This window comes from Eubalaena glacialis, chromosome 16 (assembly GCF_028564815.1).
Source record: "Eubalaena glacialis isolate mEubGla1 chromosome 16, mEubGla1.1.hap2.+ XY, whole genome shotgun sequence".
Classification (NCBI taxonomy): Eukaryota; Metazoa; Chordata; class Mammalia; order Artiodactyla; family Balaenidae; genus Eubalaena; species Eubalaena glacialis.
The window spans coordinates 89,191,628-89,211,026 of record NC_083731.1 but is presented as its reverse complement, the minus strand read 5'-3'; the positions used below and the strand labels follow the sequence as shown (position 1 = coordinate 89,211,026).

Genomic DNA, 19,399 nt, shown 5'->3' with positions numbered 1-19,399 from the left:
AGTGATACTGGCCTGTGATTTTCCTTTTTTGTGATATCTTTGTCTGGTTTTGGTATCAGGGTGATACTGGCCTCACAGAATGAGTTCAGAAGCACTCCATCCTCTGCAGTTTTTTAGAATAGTCTGAGAAGGATAGGTGTTAAGTCTTCTCAAATTTGGTAGAATTCACCTGTGAGGCCATCTGGTCATGGACGTTTGTTTGTTGGGGATTTCTTTTATTACTGATTCAATTTCATTACTGGTAACTGGCCTGTTCATATTTTCTATTTCTTCTTGCTTCAGCCTTGGGAGATTGTACACTTCTAGTAATCTGTCTACTTCTTCTAGGTTATCCACTTTATTGGCATATTGTTGTTCGTAATAATCTACTATGACCTCTTGTATTTCTGTGGTGTCAGTTTTAACTTCCTTTTTAATTTCTGATTTTATTGATTCAGGCCCTCTCTTTTTTTCTTATGAGTCTGACTAAAGGTTTATCAATTTTTAAAAATATTTTCAAAGAACCAGCTCTTTGTTTCATTGATCTGTTCTATTTTCTTAAGTCTCTATTTCATTTATTTCTGCTCTGATTTTTGACTTCTTTCCTTCTACTAACTTTGGGTTTTGTTCTTGTTTTTCTCACCCTTTCTCGTAAGGTTAAGTTGCTTATTTGAGATTTTTCTTGTTTCCTGAGGTAGGCTTTTATCACTATAAACTTCCCTCTTACAACTGCTGTTGCTGCATCCCATAGATTTTGGATCACTGTGTTCTTGTTTTCACTTGTCTCCATATTTTTTTTTATTTCTTCAGTGATCCATTGGTTGTCTAGTAGCATATTTTCTAGCCTCCACTTGTGTTTTTGCAGTTTTTTTCTTGTAGTTGACTTCTAGTCTCATAGTATTGTGGTCAGATAAGATGCCTGATATTATTTCAATCAATGAGACCATTAGTACTGCCAGTAATATGATTACTGAAAGGTTTAAATAATTTGTTGTATATATGCTCTACATTCTCTAATAGCTGTACCATATCTAATTTGTTAGAGCAAATAACCATTACAAATTATATTTTTCTCTTCCTTATAACTCTCCTCACTTAGGTCTATAAGAACATATGTACATATTTAATGTTCATATCATAGTTTAAGTTGCTGTCTCTGTGGTCATTTGGGCTGTCTAAAGCTCATCCCCATTCCCTAGCAAACTGGTTTTGTTGTAGATACAATTCAAGTTGTTCTGTTTATATGCAGTGATTTGGGGGAGACTCAAAAATAATAAACCGTTACCATCATCTTCCCAGAATCCCAAATGACAGTGACTTTTTGAAGAGAGGAGGCCATATGTCTTGTGAAATGTGCTACATTCTGAACTTGTTTCTTTTTGGTGTCCTTCACTTCTTCATCTACCCCAACCTCCTCCTCCTCCTACCATTCCATTCAAAGTCTAATGGCTTGAGTATAATTTGAGGGAGCAGGTGGGAGAGGATGGACAAGAATACTCATCTGGGTACTGTATAGTATTTAAGGAGATACTCAGGAGACACATTATTTAAGTTTGTCACTATCAGTGATGCTACGTTTGGGCCATTTGGTAAGGCAGTAACCACCAAATGTCTCCTTTGTAAAGGTCCATTTTTCACTTTGACAATCATGAAATCTTTTGTGGAGTAAAACGTTAAGGGTATGTGAATATCTTCTTCCCCTAACGGTTTTAGCATCACTGATATGCCTTGCCTGAATCTATTATTTCATAGAATTAGAAAATCACCATTAAAAGCCCTCTATTATTTACTTCCATAGTTTTAAGCTGGCATTCTTCTGTAAAGAGCTTTCCTTCACTGGAGAAGAACTAGAGTCCTTCTAAAAAGGCAGTACAAAAACATAATTATTTCCCTTTAATTACCCATTTTCAGAATAAAAATTTGGTATAATATTTACCTCCAGGACTTCCCTGGTGGCACAGTGGTTAAGCATCCCCCTGCCAATGCAGAGGACACGGGTTCGGGCCCTGGTCCAGAAAGATCCCACATGCCACGGAGCAACTAAGCCCGTGCGCCACAACTACTGAGCCTGTGCTCTAGAGCCTGCGAGCCACAACCACTGAGCCCGTGTGCCACAACTACTGAAGCCTGCGCCTACAGCCCATGCTCTGCAACAAGAGAAGCCACCGCAACGAGAAGCCTGCGCTCTGCAACCAAGAGTAGCCCCAGCTTGCCGCGACTAGAGAAAGCCCACGCGCAGCAACAAAGACCCAATGCAGCCATAAATAAATAAATAAATTTTAAAAATTCACCTCCATTGTTAGCAAATAAATTTAGTTTTTCTCTTCTTTTTTTTTTTTTTGAGGATGAAAGGGGTTTATTTTATAAAGCATATAAAATGGGCCTTTTAGAATGAGTAATAAGGTGTTATTACTATGAAAAAATGTTACACATTTCTTGCAAAATATCCATAGAAATCTATGCACCTCTTTTTATTCAGACTTTATTTCTAGGATCTGATTATTCAGCCCTATAGAGAGGAAATATTAGCTAAATTAATTACTGTGTATAAATCACTTATAATAGTGCCTGGCAAATACTAAGTACCATGTATATTTATTAAATGAATAAATTCTACTCTGAATATAGTTCACTGAGTTTTTCTCTTCTTGAATATCAATACAGAAACTTATGGATTTTATTTACTAGATGTGTCATCAAGTGCACTCGTTATTTTTATGTTCAAATTGTCTCACTTGGCTAATGCCTCTTCCAGCTGACTCCTGTAGCGTCTTGATCATCCCATTAGACTCTGAGCAGTTCCTTGCACAGCACAAGATGTCCCAGGCTCATTTTATATTTTCCTCCCCTGGACCTGACATTAGCCACTTCTTCAAGGGCCACTGGTTTCTTTTAATGATATTTAGAAACCAAGCTTTGAATTCTCAGGGTGCTCACAGCTACTGGAGTTTCATTGCTTTTAGGCCCTTTGGGTTACAGAAGGAGTATTATATATTTATATTTATATTCACACTGATATTTCCAATTCAAATAGAACATTACAGAGTTTTTTCTTAATTTCTTGGCATTATATTTGTATCTCTTTACTTTCACAATGAAAATCTTAGTTCCTAAGTAATTTACTTATTTATTCAGTTTATCCTAAAATATACATAAAACAGTTTAAAAACTACATACTAGTTTAAGATTTCTTTGCAGTTTTTTTGTTTTATTCTGTTTTGGCTTTAAACTACATCCAACTAAGGAGTCCTGTGTTACTTTCAAAACTCACTAGAAAGAATTCTCTCCTCTGTGTAGTTGTAGTACCAACTTCATAAAATTAAGTTCATTTGTTTCATGATTTCAAATTTTACAGTTTGCTTTTACCCCTCTTTGTTTTATTTCTATTTTGGATATGTAACAAATATAAATGTTTAAAAGTTAAAAAAAACTATGTAAAAAGGTACTCAGAAAGGCCTGGTTTTCATTCCTCACCCCCTCACCCCAGATAATCATTTTTATTAGTGTTTGTTTTATCCTTCCACTGCTTCTTTTAGCAAAATAAGCAAGTAAGTATGTATTTCTAATTTCTTCTTTTAAATATCTTGGTCTACACCTTGCTTTTTTCACTTATACCCTAGAAATCACTACACATTAGTACACAGAGACAACCATTGTTTCCTTTTTAAAGCACTTCATGGTATTCCACTGTGTGGGTGTTCCAGTTATACAACCAGGCCTCTATTGATAGCCATCTGGGTTGTCTCCAATCTTCTGCTGTTGCAAACAGTGCAGCAATGAATAACCCTATGCATGTGTTGTTTACTTGTGGAAGTTTATCTTCAGTGTAGATTTCTAACAGTGCGATTACTGGACTGAAAGTAAATCTGTCTGCTTTCCCCAAACTCAATTATAGGGGTTGTACCATTTTGATACTCCTACAAGCAATGCATGAGGCTGCTTATTTCTCTACAATAAAATATCTTCAGACTTTTGATACTACAGGGTAATTTTACTTTGCATTAAATAAATTAGGGTAAGCATCTTCTCATATGTTTATAAGCCATTTTTGTTTTTTTTCCCTATGAACTGTCTATGTCACATCCGTTTAAAAAATTTTTTTAATCAGGCTTTCCTCACTCCCTCGTTGTAAGATCGTCCAGCCATGTTTTCTCTTAGTGTTGGAAGGTTTATTTTTTATATTCAGATTTGGTCCATTTTGAAATGGCAGATTCCAGGGGTAGGAAAAGTATCAGATAAGCCTAAAAAAAATCTCCTGGCACCTGAAGATAAGGAAAGAAAAATGATGGCGACATGTCAAAAGGACACAGAAACCAAACTAAAAGGGCTCCTACTGGCTAAATCTGGGACAATTTGAGCAACAAAATAAATGATACAGGGATTTCCCTGGTGGCGCAGTGGTTAAGAATCGGCCTGCCAATGCAGGGGACACGGGTTCGAGCCCTGGTCTGGGAAGATCCCACATGCCGCGGAGCAACTAAGCCTGTGCACCACAACTACTGAGCCTGTGCTCTAGAGCCCGTGAGCCACAACTACTGAAGCCTGCGTGCCACAACTACTGAAGCCCGTGCGCCTAGAGCCCGTGCTCCACTACAAGAGAAGCCACCTCAAAGAGAAGCCTGCACACCGCAATGAAGAGTAGCCCCTGCTCGCTGTAACTAGAGAAAGCCCGCACGCAGCAACAAAGACCCAATGCAGCCAAAAATAAATAAATAAAAAATAAATTTATAAAAAATAAATGATACGTTATAACCCATAAAATAAGAATCCATGAGAGCACGACGATGTAAATGAATGAATAAATAAATAAATGGGGAGGAGGGAAAGCTCTTCCTTTCAGTTTAATTCTAATTATTAAATGTAGAAGAACTCATAGAATTTAAAAAATCACCATTTGGCAACCAGCACAGTAATTGTTTCAAGCAAGAGTCCTCAACAGATGCTAAAAAAGAGTAAGTGCAAGTAATCATGAACAGATTTTCCCACAAAGATACCTGTCGTAGGTTGGGTTCTCTGGAATCAGGTGCTGAGACAGAGTTTGGGGTGCAAGGTACTCACTAGGCATCAACACATGTGAAAGGAAGTGGGGGAAGCAGAATTGGGCAGAGGTAGACGTCTCACTATAGTGCAGGCCTATTCAAGCTTTGGCCACAGGCAGGGAGCTCTGAAGAAGTCCACCCCTTCTCACTCAGCACTGCATGCCACTGCCCAGGAAGGGTGTGACCTTGGGTGAGTTGAGTCACACTGAACGAGCTGAGAGCTGACTGCTGGAAGCTGTCTGCTGACCGCACGTGCCACAACTGAGCAAGTCCTTCCTCAAAGAGGGATATGTGTGGGTTGTCTGGGTCTACCAGAATACTTATTAATTACAAGGAAAACTGTACCTTTACAGAATGGAGAAACCTGGCAGATACCAGCTTACGTGGTGACCAAAGTAAACAGTTCCCAAGACAGTACAATCAATGATACAGTATTACTTTTGTGGTATTCATGCTAAAAATGTATACATGAGGAAACATCAGACATACCTAATTTGAGGGACATTCTACACAAGAAGCCTGTACTCTTCAAAAATGTCACGGTCATGAAACACAAAACAAGACTGAGGCGCTCTTCCAGATCAAAGGACACTAGAGAGACCTGACACCTAACTGCAATGTGTGAGCCTGGCCTGGTCTGTGGAGCAGAACAATGGTTTAGTGGGACAACTGGAGAAGTCCCAGTAAGGCTTACAGATTAGAGAGTAGCATTTTATCATGCTAATTTCCTGATCTTGATATATGTACTCTGATTATATAAGAGAATGTTCTCTGCTATAGACTGAATGTTTGTGTTCCCCCAAAATTCATGTTAAATCCTAATGCCCAGTGTAATAGTATTTGAAGGTGGGGCCTTTGGGACGTGATGACATCATGAGAGTGAGGCTCTCATGAATGGGATTAGTGCCCTAATAAGAAAGAGATCCCTCACTCCTTCCGTCATGTGACAATACAGTGAAAAGATGGCCATCTATGAACCAAGAAGTGAGCCCTCACCAGACCCCTGCTGGCACCTTGATCTTAGACTTCCAGTCTCCCTAAGTGTGAGAAATAAATTTCTACTGTTTATAAGCCACCACCATAAGTCTATGGTATTCTGTTAAAGAACCTGAACAGACTAAGACACTCTTGTTTTTAGAACATTGATGTATTTACAGGTAAAGGGACATAAGGTCTGCAACTTACTCTCAAATATTTCAGAGACAGAATGAATAAATGATAAAGCATGTAGCAAATGATAACCTTTAGGGAATCTGGGTGAAGGATATATGAAAATTCTTTGTATTATTTTTCACAAGTCTAAAATTATTTTAAAATAAAAAGTGTAAAATATAAGAAAAAAATTTTTTTATTCATTTGTAGTTTATCTTGGAATACAGTGTGAGATATGGACCCAATTTTATCTCTTACCAAATATCTATCCAGTTGTCCCACCTTCTCCTCTGTGATTTGAGGTGCTACTTTATTCTAAATTTCTATATTTACTGTCTATTTCTGGACATTCTATTCTGTTCCATTGGCCAATATGTCTGTCCACACATCATACCATACAATTGGTACACAATTTTTATAACAGATTTTATTAAAATTATTTATTTATTTATTTATTTATTTATTTATGGCTGTGTTGGGTCTTCGTTTCTGTGTGAGGGCTTTCTCTAGTTGCGGCAAGTGGGGGCCACTCTTCATCGCGATGCGCGGGCCTCTCACTATCGCGGCCTCTTTTGTTGCGGAGCACAGGCTCCAGACGCGCAAGCTCAGCAATTGTGGCTCACGAGCCTAGTCGCTCCGCGGCACGTGGGATCTTCCCAGACCAGGGCTCGAACCCGTGTCCCCTGCATTGGCAGGCAGATTCTCAACCACTGCGCCACCAGGGAAGCCCCACAGATTTTATTTTTTAGAGCAGTTTAGGTTCATAGCAAAACTGAACAGAAAGTAGAGAGAGTTCTTATTTACACCCCCTGCTCTCACAATTTAAATTATAGAGATTTGTGGTTTAAAATCAGGTGGGGTTTTGTGCTCTTTATCATTCTTTCAGGGATTTCTTGGTTGCTCTTTCTTGTTTATTTTTCCATGTGACCTTTAGGATCAACTTGTCTAGTGCCAGAAAAAACAAAACAAAACAAGAAACCATTTACTGGGACGGGATTTATGCATTAACTTGGGGAGAACTGAAGTCTTTGTAATGCAGAGTTATTCTATTCATGAACATGAAATACGTAATGTCTTTTCATTTGTTCGTCTACTTCTATGTTTTTCAGAAATGTTTTCCTCCTATAGACGTGGCATTTTTCTTGAGTTTATTAAGTATTTTATCTTTTTGATGTTATTGGAAATGGAGACTTGACTTCTACCATATTTTCAATTATTCATTATTTTCTTTATTGTGTACGTATATTCGGTTTTGTTCGCTAATTCTATATCCTGCCATTTTACTCAATTCCTTTTGTTTAGGTGTTCTGTTGTTATTGACTCTCTTGGCTTTTCAACATATACTATCACGTCATCTGCATGTAGAAACAGCTTTCCCTCTTCCTTTCCAATGTCTTATGCTTCTAATTATTCTCTCTTGATTGAATGTGGTAACTGGTTTTGTCAATACAACGTTATTCAAAACATAGCAATGGACATAGTGATACGTATTTACTGCTGGTTTTAGTGGAAATTAAGTATTTTGTGTGTGTGCAATTTAGAAAAATTTAGAATTTAGAAAAATACTGGATTAAACAAAGTTACATACTTAGTTACAGCAGGGCTTCTTAAAATGTGTAATGTGCAAATGAGCACTGTGAAAATAACGATAGAGACTATTATATAAAGTCCAAATGAATCTGACAATGTGCATTTATACATTTTTGAATTCACAGTGTCAAATACAGTACCTGGAACACTGTAAACATTCCATGTTTGTTACATTACTAAAATAACATAGAGATTTTTTTTTCTTAAACAAAATTCACATTTTATTTAGGTTGAAATAAACAGAGAGATGTTTTTAAGGTCAGGAGAGTATCTGTATTTGAAATTGTGGGTTATCTACTATGTAAATACATTCCAATTCTCCCTCTTGTGCTAGGACGGGAAGTGGCAGAAACACAATTAATTCACTCATTCAATGAATCTATTGAGTACATATTACACAGGACCTGTTCTAGGTTCTGGAAATAAGTGAACACACTTATCAGGAGAGAAACACAAACAACTACATGTCAAGAATTAATAAGTGCTATGAGGAACCACAAAGCAGGGTAAGGAGAAAGTGAAAGAGGAAGTACTTATTTTATATAGGGTAGTCAGGAAAGCCTCTTTGATGGGGGAATATCTCAACAGAAATCTAGATGAAGTGAGAGAGCTAGGCTTGTGGAAATCTGGGAGGAAAGCATTCCAGGCAGAAGGAACAGTAAGTACAAAGGTTCTCAGGTGGGACCATGCAAGGCCTGAGAGATGCAAGGAGGGCTGCCTGGTTGAAGCAGAATGAGTGAAGGAAGAGATGAGTCAGAAGCAGGGGCGGGCCAAGGCACTTAGGGCCTCACAGGCTACGGAAAGAGCTCTGGATTTCATTAAGAGCAAAGGAGGAAGCCACTGGAGCATGCAGAGGACTAAGGATCTTGACTTGGGCCTTAAAAGATTCACTCTGGCTTTCTGGAGGGTGGGGGAAGAGCGGACTGTTAGGAGGCCAGGGCACATGTGTCCATGATGTGTGCCACAGCCACAACGCTACACCTCCTTTATTAACGCTTACACCAATGACACACACTGCTAACATTTTGGTGTGTTAGTATTATTTCCTTCAGGTGCTGATGATATCGTTTCCATGCACTTAGTTTAAAAAGCTTCCCTGAAGACTTCACATTTAATAAGCTCATGTTTGTTCAATTAGTATGTTAATAATAACTGTTCCTCCTATGATTCCAACTGGGTGGGCCAAAGTTCACGTTAGTGTGTATAATGCAGCACCGGGAAGAGTGGAAGAACAGAGAGAATAGAAATGTTTTAAAAACAATTTAAAAAAATCTTTATCATCAAGACTTACGGATCTCTGTCTTAGAGAAATCTATTCTTCATAAAACCATAATCCCCATCATTTGTGACTATTTCAGTTATTTAAGTGTAGGTGCCCGTCTGCTCAAGAAGATGTGCTGCATGTTTCAGCAGTATGTAAATCTGTGTAGCTTATCTGATCCCCGGAATAGTACCAGGTACTAATCTTCTTAAAGTCCCACGTGACGACGGTGTGGCGGGCTCCCCCCCTTTGACAACAGTTCTCCCACATGCACACTACTGACACTACCACAAGCTCATAGCAAAACAGGAACCCACTTTTACAATATGATCTTCAAATGCAGCCAGTTTTTTAAAAAGTGTGAGAATGTGCTCCTTCACTCACTTAAGACTGTGTGTGGGCATGGGGGGAACACAACTCTAAGAATTAAAAAACAAAAACACTTCCCGACGAAAAAGGGAAGGCAAGAAAAAGTATGCTCGCGGCTATTTACATTTCTCCCCACCACCAGTAACACTTGAAAGCCTACTCTGCTAAGAACGTTACATGATTCTGTAAGACAGGCATTACCCCGTTTTATACCATAGGGACAAATTCAGAGAGGATAAATAAGTTATTAAGATCATTCAACAAGTAAAAAGGTACAGCAAGGAGGCCAGTGTGGCAGCTGCAGAACAACTAAAAGAGTGGAAAGGAAATTACATCAGAGAAGTAATGAGGGGAAGAGGCCATGGTAAGGACGTTAGGAGCTCCACTGAACAAGAGAGGAAGCCAGCCAAGGTTTTCATTAGAGGAGTGACAAATCTGGTATTAGGTTTTTTTTTTTTTTAATTTTTTTTTTTTTAATTTTTATTTATTTGTGGCTGTGTTGGGTCTTCGTTTCTGTGCGAGGGCTTTCTCCAGTTGTGGCAAGCGGGGGCCACTCTTCATCGCGGTGCGCGGGCCTCTCACTATCGCGGCCTCTCTTGTTGCGGAGCACAGGCTCCAGACGCGCAGGCTCAGTAGTTGTGGCTCACGGGCCTAGTTGCTCCGCGGCATGTGGGATCTTCCCAGACCAGGGCTCGAACCCGTGTCCCCTGAATTGGCAGGCAGATTCTCAACCATTGCGCCACCAGGGAAGCCCTCTGGTATTAGTTTTAAAGGGATCATTCTGGCTGCTTTGTGGAAGACGGGGTACAGGTGGGAAGATCGGGGTGAAATGAGGAGGAAGAGACAAGACATAAGGGTGCTACAATAATATAAGTGATAATATGGCATAACAAACCACCTCAAACTTAGTGACTTTATTATCATTTTTTCTCTGGCTGCACAGCACAGCATGCAGGATCGTAGCTCCCCAACCAGGGGTTGAACCCGCACCCCCTGCAGTAGAAGTGTGGAGTCTTAACCACTGGACCACCAGGGAAATCCCCCAACCTTAGTGACTTTAAACAACCACCATTTATTATTTCCTACAATCGTGCGGATCGGCAGTTCAGGCTGTGATCAGCTGGGCTGTTTTTCTACCAGCTGCAGTCAACAGGCAGCTAGACTGGGGCAGGAGCTCATCCACGCATCAGGGGCTTTGGTGCTTAACTCATCTTGCCTTGGCCTCTGTCTCCATGAACGTTCCAGAAGAGTTAACATGGACAATGCATGCTGTTTTGAGCCTAGGCTCCGGATCTCACACATCACTCCCACCACGTTCTACTAGTCAAAGCAGGTACAAAGCCAGCCCAGATTCACTGGGTGGGCAAAAGACTCCACCTCTGGGGAGGAAGTACAAATTATTGTGGCCACGTTTTTCAATCTACTACACATGACAGAGATCATGGTGGCTTGAAGAAATATAGCTGCAGTGGTGGTGGTGAGAAGCAACGGGATTTTGGTACACTTGATGACAGGATTTGCTGATTAATGGGATGTAAAATGACTTTCCAACCAGGGAACTGAAAGGATGAAACTGCCATTTACTGAGCTAAGATAGGAGGAGCAGTTCAGCAGAGAGAAAAAAACTCAAAAGAGTTTTGTTTTGGACAATAAGTCTGAGATGCCTCTAAGATATCTGAGCAGAGATGTCAAGAAAACAGACATTAGAGGCTGGAGTTTAGCATGCGATGTCTTCTTTGCCACAAAGTGGAAGTGACCAGCAGAGAAAAAAAGTTTTATCCATGTGACTAGGGCATAATGTTGTTCTTCCAAATAGTCTAACCTGGTTTCTAAGTTGTCCAGCACCTCTTCCATGTTCCTTGACTTATAAGAAAGCAGTAAAGGCCCAAAGAAGGTTCAGTTTATATGGAAGAAAATATAAAAGCTCTTTTTGTTCGTTTGGGCTTGGGTTTTTTGGGGTATTATCTACAGAGTTCTCTCAGACCAATCTGCTTTCTAGCATCAACAGAAAATGCTACCAGGACAGATTAAATCACTAGCAGTCATAAGGAAAAAAAAATTGTTCTTCAAAAAAAAAAAGAAAAAGCCCAGGATAATGAAGAATGTAAATAATGAAGTCTGCAGAACACTATATCTAAAAACAGATATGAAATAACAAAATTAAAACGTTTTAAAAAATACTCTAATTCATGTCATTCCTATAATTATGTCCTCTATTGAGGATGAGATTCAGGGAGCCAGATTTTTTCAAAACAGTATCATAATAATTTCAAAGAATCACTGTTTCAAAATCCAAAACAGAGACTGCAAAACCGATAAGCAATATCATGTAGCCTTTAACCCCAAAGAATGTTGAAATATATGTTGGTAATTATAATTTGATTGTCATTGTGGATGTTTGTTCAACATATTCAAACATAATTCAAGTGAGTTTATAGGAGTATGATTCCATTCGATTCAACACATATTTATTGAAAGTCTACTAGTAACCAGATTCTCTAGTGGATACAAAGATGAATAGGACCCAACCATACTATCAATCTTAAAAACAGGATTTTTAAAATACTTAAACGTAATAAAGTGTACGGTTTTTATTAATATTCTAATTCAATGCACAAGTGATCTATGGAGGCTTACTAGAAATATATTCTTAAATAAAACTGCATTTTAGAAACAGAAAAAAATACAAATTAGAATGTGAAGTAGAGAATAAAGGGAGAAATACTGATATATGCTACAATACAGATGAACCTCAAAAACATGTGAAAGACACCAGGCACAAAAGACCACTTACTGTTTGACTTCATTTATATGAGATGTCCAGAAAAGGCATGCAGAGACAGAGCGTTGATTAGCGTTGCCTGCGACTGGGGATGGGAACAGGAATTAACCACAAATGGTCACAAGGGATCTGACTGGGGTGATGAAAAATGTTCCAAAAATGGATGGTCGTAATGACTGCATAACTTGGTTAAGTATTCTAAAAATCACTACAAATGAATACATTTTATGGTATGTAAATTATACTTCAATAAAGTTGCTTTTTGAAAAAAAGGCAAAATAAAAACTTTTACAGACATACACAAGCAGAAATAACTTATCACCAATTGACCTGCATTACAACAAATGTTAAAGAAAGCCCTCAGGCAGAAGAAAATGACACCAGTTGGAAATACGGATTTATAAAAAAGAATGAAGTATACCAGAAATGATAACTACATAGGTAAACATATAAGATTTGTTTACTTATTTAAATATTTTTAAAAGATAATAAACTGTCTAAACAAAATAATAGCAATATAGTGTTAGTTTCAAAGCATATAAAATGCTGACAACAACAGCATAAAGGCTATGAGGGAAGAAATAGAACGTTTTTATAGGGTACTGTATGTGAACTGGTATATCAATGGAAGGTAGATTATGATAAATTAAATATGTATGCTATAAACCTTAAAGCAACCACTAAAATAACAGAGTTACAGCTAATAAGCCAACAAAGGAGAGAAAACAGAATCATACAAAATAATTTAAAATCTTTTGAAAATTGATTAATTCAAAAGAAGGCAGGACGAGGAGGAAAAGGGAAAAAAGGACAGGACAGATTTTTTAAAAAGCAAATGATAAGACTTAAAGTTACCCACATCAACAATCACGTTAAATGCAAATGGTCAAAACAGGCCACTTAAAAGGCAGAGATGGTACAGCACGGTGACTATCGTTGTATTTGAGAGTTGCTAAGAGAGTAAATTTTAAAAGTTCGCATCACAAGGAAAGAACTTTGTAGCTATGTGTGGTGATGGATGCTAACTAATCTTCTTGTGGTGATCATTTTGCAATACATACATATATTGACTCATTATGCTGGACACCTGAAATGAATGTTATATGTCAATTAAAGCTCAATTTAAAAAAAGAAAAGAAAGGGCAGATATTTTCAGACTGGATTAAAAAAGCAAGACCCAACTATATGCTGCTTACAAGAAATGCATTTTAAATAAAAAGATTAAACAGGTGAAAGTAAAAGGACATATCATGCTAATACTAATCAAAAGAAAGATTAGTGGACATGTTAATATCTGCCAAAGTAGATTTCAAAGCAAACAATATCACCAGGGATAAGAAAGTCACTTCATAATGATAAAGGGTCAATTCATGAAGAAGACACAACAATCCTAAACATTTTATGTACCTAATTACGGAGCTGCAAAATACATGAAGCAAAAACTGAGAGAACTACTAGGAGAAAGAGACAAATCCAATTATTGTTATACCTCTCTGAGTAATTAACTGATAAAACAAATAGAAAATCAGCAAGAACACAGAAAATTCGAACTCTATCAACCAACCTGCCTTAACTGACATTTATGGAGCATTATGACATAACAGAATACCCAACAACAAACAGCAAAATACACTGCTGAATACAGAATACATTTTTCTCAAATGCACATGGAATGCTTCAAAGACAGACCACATTCTGGGCCATAAAACAAGGCTGAATACATTTTAAAGGACAAGTCATAAAGGTATGTTCTCTGACCACATGGAATTACATTTGAAATCAGTAACAAAAAGAGATGTGAAAAATCCCCAAGTAACTGCAAACTAAACAGCACACTTATAAAATAACCTATGGGTCAAAAGTGAAATGAAAAAGGAAATTAGAAAATAATTTTAATTGAATTTAAATGAAAATACAATATATCAACATTCACGGGATGTGAATAAAGCAGTATTTGGGGTAGATATATAGGAGTAAACACTTAAAAAAGGGCTCGAATCAATTAGTTCAATTTGCATATTGAGAAACTAGAAAAAGAGCAAGTTAATCCCAAAGTAAAAGAGAAAGGGAAATAATACCAGACAAGAAATCAGTGAAATAGAAAACAGAAAAACAGTAGAGAAAAATAAGTGAAATCAAAAGCTGGTTCTTTTGAAATCAATAAAATACACTGGAGTCAACTGTGTCAAGACAGTGTGCTCAAGGTTGATGTTTAAGCTATTCATCTTGTCTCTTTCTAAATCTGAAGAAACTATGCAGGAGACATAGGAATTATTAGATACATAGATTCAGAGGTTACCGTTCTATCCTACGTATCCTCTCTGAGAAAAGATAAAAGGCATATCCATCCTTGGACAAACCATACAGCTCTTCCAAGTAATAGTTTTCTCAGAAGTAAAATAAAGGGATTGAATTAGATCATCTCTAAAATCTCTTCAAGGTCTCAGATCATCTAAATGCCAAATAAGAGGTACACATCTACTACTAACAGCTCCAATCGACCTGATAAAATCCTAGGAAACTGTATTAGCACTTTCCCCAACAATAACCAGCTTCACCAAGCTGGAAAAGTTGGTCAATCCACCCATAACTAAACTCATATGTCTGAATATTAGCCTTGAGGAAAAAAATGAAGAATTTCAGTTTAATTTAAAATCAAGGACCAATATTACTAATTACTCCATCGTTACTTCTCCGCTTTTCACCCCTGTGAGATGGCCATCTCAGATGCATTACTTCTTACTCAACTTTATCCTCAATATTACTCCTACCAGTAATAGGAATTGCTGATTATATATATTTCTACGTGTATGTGTATGTGTGTGTCTATGTGTATGGAATTGCAGAATTAAGAAGTTATAGAGGCTAGGCTGGAACAAGGGCCTCTCATAAACAATTTATTTTTTCAAATGTCCTACAGTGGGCCATGCATTTTTACCATCTGAGATATTTAGGAACCTTCAGCTACTATCTTTCAGGAAAAAATTACCTTATATAAATAACTATAGATAAGACTGAAATCTGCCCTGAGTGTCCAGATCTGGATAATCAAGTACACTACTCTTGCACAGTAGTTAAATATAAAAGCATGGACCCTGGAGCCAAACCACTTGAGTTCCAATTCTGGTTATGCCATTTACTAGTTGTATGACCCTGCACAAATCACTTAACTTTTGTTATTATGAGAATTAAATAAATTAACACAACTAAAGATACAATTATCATTCTCTCCCATCTAATTTGATAAATAACACCAGAAACTGAGAAAATTCTGTAAAAATTATTGAAACAGCACTTTAAAGAAAACTCACACTTCACTCAGTTTAAAGCTCCTATAAAGTTATACATTGATATATCTCAGTAGGATGATCTGTGCTTATGAAAACATAAATTATACGTAAGTAGTATAAAGGATCGTTTTAATATGAGAGTGAATGAGCTTTTATGCTCCACCATGTAGGCCAGTGACACTGCAGAGCTCCCAAACGCTCCCTAGTTAAAGTCTGATAACTTAGAAGCCGTAAACGCAGTCCCTATGTAAGACCTGTCACCACTGAGTATTTTAAAATTCTGCCAAGCATTAGGGCCTTAACTGTTGCAGAATGTTTTAACTTAATGAAATCCTGGGGGTGTAATCTCTAAATGACGGGCCTAAAGCCTAATTGATCTCCTAAGAGGGCAACCACTTAGCTCCGCCCCAATTCCCCATTGTGGACGGAACAATTACAGTTCCAGTGACCCTCTTGGCTCACGAGAAGTTATATGCAGAGTGGAAAGATGTGGGTCACACCCCTGTAGCTACTCAACAGCTGTGTGACCGACCAAAGGACCAGTCTCATTCCCTTCATCTGTAGAGACACCTATGCTCAGAGGCATGAAAGGGGTAAAGGGGAGAGCGATGGAATGTTTCCCCCTACTAGCACATGCATGTTCCTTTCCCTTCATGTTTTTTTTTTTTTAAAGATTTTTTTTTTTTGATGTGGACCATTGTTTTTTTTTAAATACATTTATTTATTTTTTATTTATTTTTGGCAGCGTTGGGTCTTCGTTGCTGCGCACGGGCTTTCTCTAGTTGTGGCGAGCGGGGTTGCTCTTCATTGCGACGCGTGGGCTTCTCATTGTGGTGGCTTCTCCTGTTGCGGAGCACGGGCTCTAGGCGCACAGTCTTCAGTACTTGTGGCACATGGCTCAGTAGTTGTGGCTCGCGGGCTCTAGAGCGCAGGCTCAGCATTTGTGGGCACAGGCTTAGCTGCTCCGCAGCATGTGGGATCTTCCTGGACCAGGGCTCGAACCTGTGTCTCCTGCATTGGTAGGCAGATTCCTAACCACTGCGCCACCAGGGAAGTCCTGATGTGGACCATTTTTAAAGTCTTTATTGAATTTGTTACAATATTGCTTCTGTTTTGGTTTTCTGGCTGCAAGGCATGTGGGATCCCAATCCCAGCTCCCCGACCAGGGATGGAACCCGCACCCCCTGTATTGGAAGGTGAAGTCTTAACCACTGGACCGCCAGGGAAGTCCCTCCCTTTGTGTTTGATGTCACCTTTTGATATGTATGATAACCATCTACAGGTTAAATGTGCAATTTCAACATAAACACACATTTTCAAGTAAAGCTTCAGAACCTTTACTTTAAAACCACTATGGAATTAGAAGAGGGAGGGAATAATCTTCTGATAGAATTAAATAAGATTGGTGGAATAAATCTTTTTCCCACTTCGGAGTAAATAAGGTATGGGACTTCCCTGGCAGTCCAATGGTTAGGACTCTGGGCTTCCACTTCAGGGGGCACGGCGTCCATCCCTGGTGGAGGAACTAAGATCCCGCAAGCCAGAGGGGTGCAGTCGAAAAAAGAAGGTAAAGTATCATCACAAGCTGTTGAGAGTCCCATGACCATGACCACTTTCTGGAAGTAGCTTTAAGAAATACCTAAACCTGGTCAATTTTAATTGATGCAAACATTTTCGGCAAACATTTCGGTATCCAAAAGGCTGAAACTAAACAATCATATGCAACAGATGAACTCCATTATTATTTGGAAACGTATTCCACAACTAATTTATTCTGGATCTACTTGCAGGGATAGTTTCGCTGAAAATTAAGTGTTTTATAGGTACAAAATAACTTTCTCAAAGGTGGATATTTTCATTTAAAAACCTACCCTCAAAACTTCTGAGCCAAAGCAGTCTCTTCCACGTGCAGAACTCGGTTTTAACCAAGTACTTATTCGCGAGCTGTACCAGCGCAGGGCCCTGACCCGAGGGTCCCGATTCTGCCCTTCCAAGTAGTGGGTGGTGCCACTTCTTCCCATTCAGACAATTAGCATCTACCTCCTGTGCCTTTTCTCCGCTTAAGGTATACACTGCTGGGCCCTTCAGAAAACTGCGGACTCAGCGTAGACCCAGACGAGATCATTCTGGGGGACCAAGGGACCGGGTTTACCGACAGCACGGAGCCTCTGGTCCTGAGCTCCCAGCAAGGACCGACAGGAGCGGCAGACACGCCGAGCGACGCGGAGGAGGCCGGCGGGTCCGGGGAGCGGCGGCTGGACCACGGCCCCCGAGCGGGCGCTCCGCGGCGACCCTCCGCCCGCGCTCAGGGCCCAGGGCCGAGGAGAACGCCCTCGGAACCCAGGCGGAGGGAACGTCAACCCCACAAACAGCCGGGACACAGAGGCCGGGCCCGGCGGCCGCCGCTCCCTCACCTCAGAAGCACATTGTGTCTAAGAGGCTGGACACCGACCCGAAACACACGGGCTGAACCGGACCCCGCGGCCGGGCTCGGGCGGACACACGGCGGGCGCGGGGGAGCGCCCTGCCCACCGAGCGCGCCTGCCCGGCGCCGGAGGCCGCGCCGAGGGGCCTCCCCCCGCCCCGCCCGGTACTCACACAGGCACAGCTCCACCACGTACGCGTAGTAGGACCACACGACCACGAAGGTGATAAAGAGCACCGGCACCCAGCCCACGGTGCGCTGGCAGCAGCGCCAGAACGTGCAGGGCGCCATGTTCCGCCGGCGGCCTCGGCACCCAGCGGCCCGGGGTGGCGGGGCACGCCAGACCCCCGGCGGCGGCGACGGCGGCGGCGACGACGGCGGCGGCGGCGGCGGCAGCAACAGCAACAGCAGCAGCGGCGGCAGCGGCGGCGTCTACTCGGGCACTCCCCGCTGCTCGGCGCCCCGCCCTCGCCTCCGCCCCGACCCCTCCCCGCCCCGCGCCGCGCCCGGCCCCGCCCCGCATTGCGTCCGCGTCGACCGCCGCCGGGGGCGGGGTCTCCGCCCCGTGGGGGCGGGGCATGAACGGGCGCGGCCTGCTGGGCAGGCGGCGGAAGGGGCGGGGTAGCGGGCGGCGGAAGTGAGCGGAGGGAGCGCGCAGGCGCGGTGCGCAGCGCCTCCTGGCGGCCGGCTCGGGCGTGGCGCGGCTGGGGCGGACTGAGGCTCCCGGGGGAGGCTCCCTGCGCGGCGACTGCGCCCACCCGAGCTGTGGCCTCAGGGGCCCCACGTGCCTCTCCTCTTGGGACCCCCGCGCTTTGAAATAATTTGCTCGTGTTTCGGGCGGAAGCCCTCCGTTTTCGGAGATGGAAACCGTAGGTGCGTGTGATTTAGGATGAAAGCCGTGTAGTGTGTCAGTTTGATTTGAAACCCAAATTTAAGGTTGCGTTGTGAACGGGTAACAACCTTCTCCGTGCCCGGCAAAAACTACTGAAATTTCCAGAATTTGTTTATACCTGGCGAATCTAAACAACGGCTGTAACAACGGCTGTAGTCATTGACGCCTGTAATCATTAAAGAACCTTCAAGTTTCGCTGCTTGCAGATTTCAAGGGAGACAGACGACCCTGTTGAGTGAGTCCGCGACCTTGGCCTCTGGGCTGGACCTTACCGCGGAGGGAGCACAGGAAGGGCAGGCACTCATCACAGGGCAGGCCCTGCCCAGGGCGTGGACGTTCACCTCCCCGTACCGCGTTCTCCTCTTTAGTGACGAAAGCAGATGGACAACGCCTGTTTGCCAGGCACTAAACCATGTGTTCTAGTTCATGTAAAGGGGACAAATCATGTCCCAGCCAAGGCGGCTCCCCCATACCGCCTTGTAGGACAGCTTCTTCCTTCAGGACCGTGGCTTTCAACAGAGCCTGGAGGGCACAGGGCAGCTCCCCGTCCCGGAAGTGTGCAGCTGCCCTGAGGACTGCGTCTGCAGAGTCCCCACTGTCACCGCCACCCAGGAACTCCA

The 19,399-nt window shown here is 41.2% G+C and overlaps 1 protein-coding gene across 4 annotated transcripts in view; it reads right to left on the bottom strand.

Moving 5' to 3' along the window:
- Positions 1–19,119, bottom strand: part of ZDHHC20 (zinc finger DHHC-type palmitoyltransferase 20) — a 72,002-nt gene extending 52,883 nt beyond the window's left edge. For 3 of the 4 annotated variants that reach the window (XM_061171172.1, XM_061171173.1, XM_061171174.1), the window contains exon 1: positions 18,061–18,317. In XM_061171172.1, the coding sequence (XP_061027155.1) occupies positions 18,061–18,178 (118 nt within the window). In that variant the 5' untranslated portion in view covers positions 18,179–18,317. Of the gene's footprint in view, positions 1–18,060; positions 18,318–19,051 lie in introns of those variants that run through there. The other variant, XM_061171175.1, reaches the window with a different exon arrangement.
- Positions 19,120–19,399: the final 280 nt, after the last annotated feature.